At 43.1% G+C, this 9896-nt stretch overlaps 1 protein-coding gene across 2 annotated transcripts in view; it reads right to left on the reverse strand.

The window, feature by feature from the left end:
* Positions 1–4605: 4605 nt before the first annotated feature.
* The window catches only part of LRRC36 (leucine rich repeat containing 36), a 35742-nt gene continuing 30451 nt past the window's right edge, over positions 4606–9896 (reverse strand). For both annotated transcript variants that reach the window (XM_029925314.1, XM_029925313.1), the window contains exons 10-11: positions 7443–7557; positions 4606–4948 (exon numbers count right to left, since the gene is read on the reverse strand). In XM_029925314.1, coding sequence (XP_029781174.1) covers positions 4723–4948; positions 7443–7557 — 341 coding nt within the window. In that variant the 3' untranslated portion in view covers positions 4606–4722. The remainder of the gene's footprint in view (positions 4949–7442; positions 7558–9896) is intronic.

Below are 9896 nucleotides of genomic sequence, written 5' to 3' on the forward strand. Positions count from 1 at the left end.
TCGAGAGTGGACAGTCCAACTCCATAATTTTATAGCTGAGGAAACAGAGGCCCAGAGAGTGAGGGGGATTCTGCCAAGAACCGTGCCTCTTGCTGGGAACAGGCCAGCTCTAACATAGCAGGCCCAACACTGATTTCCAAAAACGGGACTCGATGGCCAGTGATAGAGCCTGGCACCCAACACCAGCCTTTGCATTGTGAGGAGAGTGTCCGACACTGAAGGGGCTTCTTGCTGATCCCCTCCCATTTGTTCAACATCCCATGTTAGGAGGAAGGAGAGGAAATACCTGGTCTTTGAGGACTCCTGGAAGTTTCCAGATCAACATTTTTTCTTCAGTGAGGCCCTGGTTGTTAGGCCATAGCTATTTCCAAGCCCAAGGCTTTGGGGACAACTCGACTTCTTTCCTGCTGACAAGCAGACTGGATGGGACTTAGGGCCTGCCCATGAGTGGGCAGCTCCCAAGGGTTCTAGAAAAGGCTTAACAGATACAAATACCTTTTTTTTTTTTTTTTTCTAATCCAGATGAGGTGGCAAAGCAGTACAACAGTTCATTCCCTCATCCCACAGGCTGTTCTGGGATGTTCCTGTCCCAGGCAGAGTCCCTTTAACCCAACTCTACTTGGAGTGGGGTTGGAGAGGAATAGTGTGGTTTGGGGTAGGGACACTGGGGAGACAAGGTGGGAATTAGAAAGTGGAGGTCAGCACCTGGCCACAGCAGAGCCTTGTCTAACAACTGACATCTGTAGGCTCTTCTGACTCAATTGACTACATTGCTTTGTACTGCAGGAGGAGGTTCAGAGAGCTTTGCCTCTCCCACCAGAAAACAATAAGAGCAATGATTTCTCCAGCTCTATGGAATTTGTTGAATTGCAAACTTAAGTGAGCACAATAGGAGTGAAACTCAGATCTTTCTGGCTTTCATTTACTAAAATATCCTCATAGTGAACAGAATTTAAATTGCATATTGGTCCAGGCTATTAAGCTCAGGTGAGAATACCATCCAACGTATAGGGGAGCAGCAGCTCAGCTCCTGTGACTGGTAATGTGGCTTAGAGCAGCCCAGAGAGAACAGGCCGAGCTCCAAAACTCCACCTTGTAGGAGTAAAGCCCCTCTTCTTGAAATGTAGTTATGGGGGGCACCTGGGTAGCTCAGGCAGTTAAGCATCTGACTTCAGCTCAGGTCATGATCTCATGGGGCTCTGTGCTGACAGCTCAAAGCCTGGAGCCTGCTTCAGATTCTGTGTCTCCCTCTCTCTCTGCCCCTACCTCACTCATGCTCACTCGCTCGCTCTCTCTCAAAAATAAATAAACATTAAAATTTAAAAAAAAATAGTAGTTACAGAGCCTGAGGGAAATCAAGGCCTGTCCAGAGCCAGGAAGACCATCAAAGACTGATGGGTCTAGCAGAATCTGGTACATGGCATTGACAGCCTAAACAATGCCACTTAAGCCCTTCAGTTATCACTTTTCCATCTTCCACAGTCTTCTCATGGTGGAAAGCTTTGGGTACCCTTGTTAGCAAAGCCAGGCAGGAAGAGAGGTCAGATTCTGTGGGATAGAGCCATTAAACTCTATGTATAGCTGGTGGGAAGACTAAACCTGTCAGCTTGGCCCTCCCCCTTCTTTTGCACACAGAACTTTCCTAAGAACCCAGTTTCCATCCCAACCCTGTTTCTTTCTTTCTCCTGAGTGCCAGCTATAGGAGGAGGAATTCCTCTCCACTTACTTTCTACTTGTTTCAGGAGCCTTCCCCACTCCATGTTGAGCCCATTTAGCTCCAAAGGGCAACAACTCTTTGCCCCTTTCTTTGAGACCACCAGTTCTTGCTCTTGCCTTCTGGACCAAGTGCCACATAGGGAAATTAAGAAACACAGCTGACTTTCCCAGAAGTGGCCAGCAACCCTAGAGATGGGCAGGGTCAGCCACTTTCAGTGACAATAGAAAATAGGGTAGAAGGTGACTGACTTGGTCTGCTCCTCCTTAGAAGTACCCTGAATAGGTTCTGGATCTGGCATTATTAGATGTTCGTAGGGCAAGAAAGAAAAAAGCTGGAGTTGGAGGGAAAAGTTCATTATTTTTCTTTCAATGATTTGCCCAGTAACTTGGTCTGTGTACTGTGCTGGGACCCTGAAATATGACAACTCAGGGCTTACAGGGCTACTGGCTGAGGCTACCCTACCTGGGCAAGGCTTAGACTTGTTGGAGGCCTCTCAATGGGGCCAAGACAGGCCTAGAAAAGTAGGAAAGGGGGTTGTTCTTACTATTTCCACAGAGTATGAGCCCACTCTAGCTCCTACAAAGACATGCAGCTCAAAGAAATTTATGGCTCCTCTGTACATGCTCCTTTAGGGAACCCCCATAAAATTCAGAGATCTGTGGATTTTATTTATAACTCAGAAGTGTGTGAACTTGGTTGTGATCTTCATGTCTCATTACTGTGGCAATAGCTTGCCTTCCCTGCAGAGTACCTGGGTGAGAGGAACAAATAAGTGTGTAATCTTTTCACCTGTCTCTCTCTCTGACATGACCCTGGAGATGAAGAGAGGCACAATACGGAGTGAGGCTGACAATCCTTTGCCCTCTACACGATCTGGCACCATTAGCTACCTGGGCGACCCTGAAGCAGAACCACTTTCATTATCTTTACCATTGATTTTTTTTAAAAGTTTTTTTAGTGTTTATATACTTTTGAGAGAGATACAGAGTTTGAGCAGGGGAGGGGCAGAGAGAGAAGGAGATGCAGAATCCAAACAAAGCAGGCTCCAGGCTCCGAGGTGTCAACACAGAGCCAAATGCAGGGCTTGAACTCACAAACCGAGAGATCATGACCTGAACTGAAGTAAAATGCTTAACCAACTCAGCTACCCAGGCACCCCTACCATTGATTTTTAAATGCCCAACTAAACAGGATTAAAAGAAAGATTGTATCTCAGGTCTGAAATGCAGGGTACTCAGTATAAAGTAAGCCCAAAGCTAACATTCGAAAGCTTTATCTCTGGTCAAAACCACACCAAGTCTTCTCTCTTATCTCTTAACTCCTCTTTGGTCCTCCACTCCACACGGTCCTCAATTCATTCCTCTTATACAGAAAGCTTCTCAAACACAAATGTCACTCCTTTGCTTTCCCAATCTAAAATCTTCAAGGAGTCATGCAGCCTAACTCCTACTTATCTCCTCTCAGCCCCTCAGTTCCTTACATGGACTATGTTCCTTCCCTCTGCTTCTGCCCTTGACCCTAGGCTTTGCCTGTGACCTCCTATTCATTTGTCAGGTCTCAGCTGAAAGCCCATTTCTTTAGGGGTACCTGGCTGGCTCAGTTGGAAGAACATGTGACTCTTGATCTTGGGGTCATGAGTTAGAGCCCACGCTGAGTGTAGAGATTACTTAAATTTAAAAAAATCATTTCTTTAGAGGACATTTCCTGACACTACACCCCCTAGACTAGGACAGGTCCCCTGTTTATATATTCTCCTAGCGTCATGACCTATATCTTCCCTGCCGTGCAATCCCTCTGGGGGCTCCAGACTCTTTTACTCTGCATTCTTGGCCTGGGGGACTCTGCATGCCCCCTCTATTACCATGGAACTCATTTTTCGAGCTTCCACTCAAGTCCTCACCAATGCCTTTTCCAGTTCCACAGAGTGGGCATTCCTTCCTCTGCCTCCTGCTCCCCCTTCTCCAGGGTATCTTTGGGCTTGTATGTATGTATGCATGTATATATGCATTTATTTAAATATTTTTAAATGTTTATTTTTGAGAGAGTGTGCGAACAGGGAAAGGGCAGGGGGGGGGTGGTGAGGAGACAGAGGATTCGAAGCAAGCTCTATGCTGACAGCAGAGAGCCAGATGTGGGGCTCAAACTCTCCAACTGTGAGATCATAACCTGAGCCAAAATTGAGAGTCAGACACTTAACTTGACTGAGCCACCCACGCGCCCTTAGGCTTCACTTTAGACCTATTTCATACCAATTCCAATCTTTGAGCTCCATCACAGGAGTTTTGCTCTTCTCCTTAAATTGTTGGCTGCTCCTAAGCTGATACCAGACATTGTCACTTTTTCATGATGGTGGGAAGAAACTTGAAACATGACTGATGAGCCAATTAATATAGATTCTCTCAAATTTCTTCTAACACAAAATACACCTGGCCAGTGATGATCTACCACATGGTTTCAAGTGACATTCAGAAAAAGGTCTGATTTTTTTTCCTTTTTGACATTTTAAGCCAAATATTTCTTTCTACATATGTGTGTGTGTGTGTGTGTGTATATATATATATATATATTAGGTTTATTTATTTATTTTGAGAGCGAGAACGAGCAGAGGAGGGGCAGAGAAAGAATCCCAAGCAGGCTCTGCACTATCAACATGGAGCCTGATGTGGGGCTCAAACTCAGGAGTTGTGAGATTATGACCTGGGCCAAAACCAAGAGCCAGATGCTTAACTGAGTGAGCCATCCAGGCACAGGCACCCAGACATTTTTAACCAAATGTTTTATGTGATATGATGCTTAGGTGCCAACTAAGAGTGCCAACTATTTCTGAAGGCAGGAAGAAAGACAGACTTGATGGGAGGAAATAAGAGAAATAAAAAGGACCAATACAATGTGATCAGAATAAGATTTTTCTCTTAATCTTGTGGATAAATATCACCATACTAGTGGCTATAACACCAAGAGCCCCCCTGGGGCTGAGAGAGAAGCCACAGAGAAGGTGTTTAGTACTAGCTCCATAAACTAGGCTCTGGAACAGAGTCTGAAACACTCTGTATTAGATACTGACCCGTGTCATGTGCCACTGGTGAGGAGGAAGACAGCGTGCTTTTCCCAAAGGGTGACGATCTTCCCAAATGATGACTCTTCTCAGGAGGCAGGAGTGCTTTCCCAGAATAACCTTTTTGCTCTTTATTCAGCTGCTGCAGCAGATACTCATTAGTTACCACCAGGGATCTGAGGGACGGGGAGGAGCGGGGGGAAGACAGTCATGAAATCATAAAAGCAAAGTAGATGCCATTCAGACCTGAAATGTTTACTAAAGACAAATGTAAAATGAAGTAACATCTTTAAATAGAAAGACCTGACCGATTTATGAGTGGGTTATTTTAGAGGCAGGCTCACAGTTTCTTCATTACAGCTCTGTTTATGTTCTAGACCGACTGCAGCAATAACATAGTTCACATTTTATATAGTGATTTTTCTATCCTTTCTTAAGCACTTTCATGATGAGGTAAGTAGAAGCACAGAAGACTGGCATCTGACCAGGCCTCCAATTTCTATCCCCAGATTTTAACTTCTACTTCTTCTAATCTATCACTGCAGGATATTAACTAACTAATGGTGCGAGTCATGACTGTATTCTTGGGCTCTGTGTTACCATGTAATATTAAAAGCTATTAGAGACTAGCTCCCCCCCCAAATACATGCACAATGCTATTCATTGCAACACTGTTTATAATAGCAAAATACTGTTAATCTAAATGTCTGTCAATAGAGGACTAATTAAATAAATTCACAGTGGAGTCCTAGTCCTATGCAGTTATAAAAATAAAAGAGAACTAACTCTATACATCACTATGAACTGATTTCTAAGATAAAATGTTAAAACAACATTATGCTTCTTTTTATATTTGTCTGAATTTATCTTATTTTGTATATTTGACTTTGGGACCATGTACATGTTTTACCTAATTATAAAATAAGATTAGGGGTGGCTCAGTCAGTCTGACTTTGGCTCACATCATGATCTCACGGTTCATGAGTTTGAGCCCCATATGGAGCCCTGTGCTGACAGCTCAGAGCCTGGAGCCTGCTTTGGATTCTGTGTCTCCCTCTCTCTCTGTCCCTCCCCTGCTCATGCTCTGTCTCTCTCTGTCTCTCAAAAATAAATAAATGTTAAAAAACATTAAAACAAGATTAAATAAAAATAATTTGAAAATTACTTATGATCAAAACCAAAATGAAACAAATTAAAGCTGGGGCACCTGGGTAGCTCAGTCGGTTAAACGACCGACTTCAGCTCAGGTCATGATCTCTCAGTTCACGGGTTCAGGCCCCACGTCTGGCTCTGTGCAGACAGCTTGCTCAGAGCCTGGAGGCTGCTTCGGATTCTGTGTCTTCCTTCTCTCTCTGCCCCTACCCCGTTCATGCTCTGTCTCTCTCTCTGTCTCTCAATAATAAAAATAAATGTAAAAATAATTTAAAAAAAAGAAACAAATTAAAGCTATATATTGAATTGATGGTTTAACAACACACAGAAGAATTATTTCTTTAAAATGTTTTTTAATGTTTATTTTTGAGACAGAGTGTGAATGGGGGAGGGGCAGAAAGAGAGGGAGACATAGAATCTGAGAACGGAGCCTGAGACAGGGCTCAAACTCATGAACTGGGATATAATTACCTGAGCTGAAGTCAGATGCTTAACCAACAGAGCTACCTAGATGCCCCCACAGAAGAATTATTTCAAGTTACCTTAAAATATAGCAATTTGTGTATCACTTTAAAAGATATACCCTAATGTTGTCAAAATGTGGTCCCCAAATGAGCAATAGCAGCATCACCTGGAAACTTATTAGAATACAAATTCTCTGTCCCCATCCCAGACCTGATGAATCAGAAACTCTGGGAGTGGGGAACCAGCAATCTGCATTTCAACAAGTTTTTCAGGTGATTCTAATACCCCAGTTTGAGAAGGATGATTTTATGCTACATCCTCTACTTTTTTATGTGTTTGAAATAACTATAATGGAAAGTAAAAAAAAAAAAGAAAAGAAAAAGGGATCTAGAATGGGTCTGGGTCTAATCCTCTGAGTATGAAGCTATCCTTGAATTCGCTTGCTATTTCAGGAAGTGAAGTTTGCAGACAAAGGTTGGGGATGGGGTTCTTATATTTAAACTTCATTGAAAGTCACAGTGAAGGTGTTTTGCAAATCAAAATATCAAGAACTTCTGTAAACGTGCCTATAGACTTGAGGCCTTTTCTGATTTGTCTAGCTGGTATCCCGAGGCTACTGTTCTTTGAAGAGACTGATACTGTTGAGCCCCCCTGAGAGAACACATATACATTGGACATTCCACCACTCTCCCTAAGTGCTTGATGTCTCTTCTGAGACCATTAGGAGGCAGGCATTTTCCAGAAGAGCCAGATGGCTGATTTTAGGGGCACATAGTGACCAAGGAAAGCTAGGTGAGTCCAACCAGGGTCCTGTTGGAACCAGTGAGAAGCTACTTATTATTGAGGTGTTGCAACCTACTAATGCCAGCAAAGACATTTAGTCTCTTGTGTGTCCTGGAATACAGGAAGTTTACACACAGATATACCTAGATGCATGAGATTACACACAGAATGAAGTTAAGTATGTAGATATTAACTTATCAAATAAGACAATGCAGATAAAGGAAAGTAAATATTGGCTTCCAGAAGCAAGCTAGATAGACGGTCCCCTACCTTTGACTTTCATGGAGAAGGGCCACTGTCTCCTCCAGCTTTTTCAACTGGGCAAGCTCCTGGTTTAGGCAAGCAACCTGCAGGGTCAGCTGTTGGTTTTTGTGCAGAAGATCATCTACAAAGGGTACAGTAGCAAGGTATGAACAAGATTCTAACTGCTATCTTTGAGCATAACTTAAGCAGTCAGGTGAACATCTTAAAGAATTAGAAGCCCCAATTCTACACCTACCTCCACACTTCATTCACTATTCCTTCCCTTAGAGACAGTGGATACAGTGGTGGGAATATGGGGTTTAGCAACAGAGAGATCTGAATTAAAATTCAACCATTTAATATTGCACATTAGTTTATTTTTCTGAGTTTCACTAGAGCAAATAACCCTACCCCACCACTGTTGTGAGGATTCGATCCTCATTTAACATAGTCAACACATATTAGGTATCTGTATTCTCCATTTTAGTTTGTGAATGTATATCCTTCACTCCCTATAGTATATGGTTAAACATCTAGAACTGTGTCAGGCACATAGTGCTTACAGGCACTGACCACTTAAACTGAATTTTTAGTCAAGGCATTCATACCTGGCTCCCCAACTATGTTACCACTGCTTGCAAAAATGAAGTAGACAGGGCACCTGGGTGGCTCAGTCGGTTAAGCATCCGACTTCGGCTCAGGTCATGATCTTGTGGTTCATGAGTTTGAGGCCCAAAACAAGCTCTGTGCTAATAGAACCCGAAGCTTGCTTCCGATTCTATCTCCCTCTTTCTGCCCCTCCCCCACTCACACTGTCTCTCTTATAAACATAAAAAAAGTTGTATTGTTCTTAAAAAATTTTTTTACATTTATTTTTGAGAGACAGAGACAGACAGAGAATGAGTAGAGGAAGGGCAGAGAGAGAAGGAGGTGCAAAATCTGAAGCAAGCTCCAGGCTCTGAGCAAACATCCAGCACAGAGCTGGATGTGGGGCTTGAACCCATGAACTGTGAGATCATGACCTGAACCAAAGTCAGATGCTTAACCAACTGAGCCACCCAGGTGCCCCTGTTGGCTTTTTTTAAATGAAGTAAGTAAAAGCACAGGCACTCTAGTCCTACGGAAGTCTTCTAGAACAGTATTTCTTAAATGTTAATATGCTTGCTTATACTTGGGGATCTTGTTAAAAACAGACTCTGATTCAGTAGGACTGATGTGAAGCCCAATAGTCTACATGTCTAAGCTCCCAGGTGAAGCTAATGTTTCTGATCACCCTTTGAGTAGCAAGTTTCTAGAAGGTGGAAAACAGGGCTGCAACAGCTATATTTATCACCAGTAAGATAAAATATAGTACTGGGTCTCACTGGGTGACTGAAAGTAAGTATCTAGTGAACATCTATTTTCAGAGTGCATAAGTGAAGAAATCTTGATTATTCAGGGTTGGGAGAATCAGACAGTGAGGAGTTTCAATTCTGGAAATTATGTGTTGACTTTCAAATCAACTTTCTCACATAAATCCAAATGCCCATAATGTTTCCTTAGGGGTGCTGACCTAGAAGTTTAATGTCAAGGGTAGACTTTATCTAAAATACTGGCCTGGGCTGCCTGGGTGGCTCAGTCACTTAAGCATCTGACTTTGGCTCAGGTCATGGTTGTTCAGTTTGAGCCCCGCTTTGGGTGCGCCTGAGTGCCACTCCGGGCTCCGAACTTTCTCCCTCTCTCTCTGTACCTCATAGTATTCTCTCTCTCTCTCTCTGTCTCTCTGCTCCTCACTCACTTGCACTCTCTCTCTCAAAAAAAATCTTTAAAAAATAAAATAAATAAAATTCTGGTCTAAACTATGCTAATAAAGTAGTACAAATCAAGATGTCAGTGGAATATTAATTTTCACTTATCACAAGGGAAAAAAAACCACAAAAAACCCTGAGTGTGAGCAAGGATGGAGTGAAAAGAGCATTTAAATACACTCACTGCTGATGTGAAATAATCTTTCTTGGGAGCAATTTGACAATATGCAACAAAAACCTCAAAAAATGCCCACATCTTTTGACCTACTAATTCTATTTCTAGGAATGTCTCCTAGGAAAATAGTGTGAAATTTATGAACATAAACAGCTGCATTATTTATCATTGCATGAATATTAAGACTCTCAGCTCCATCAGAAGGGAAGAGACAATTTCAGAGAAGCATTTCTGCTGTAACCCGAGCTCAGGGTCGCGTTACTTTACTGAGCCCCGCGTTGGGCCGCGAATTGTCGTAACCCGTCGGCCGGGGCTGCTCGTCCCCGGCGATCGGCGGTACCAGTTTCGTCCGCCCCGACGGGCAGGGCGGAGAGGAGAATCGTCGCGGGTCCTTTTCCTGAGGGAGGGAGAGAAAAAGGGGGCAGGAGAGGGAGACGCAGAGAGTAAAGACAGAACTCACGGTTCCCCGATCAGGCGAAAGAGAGTTTATTCAAAGAACTGTTCTTTATATAGTCTTCA

This window comes from Suricata suricatta, chromosome 16, assembly GCF_006229205.1.
Source record: "Suricata suricatta isolate VVHF042 chromosome 16, meerkat_22Aug2017_6uvM2_HiC, whole genome shotgun sequence".
Taxonomy (NCBI): Eukaryota; Metazoa; Chordata; class Mammalia; order Carnivora; family Herpestidae; genus Suricata; species Suricata suricatta.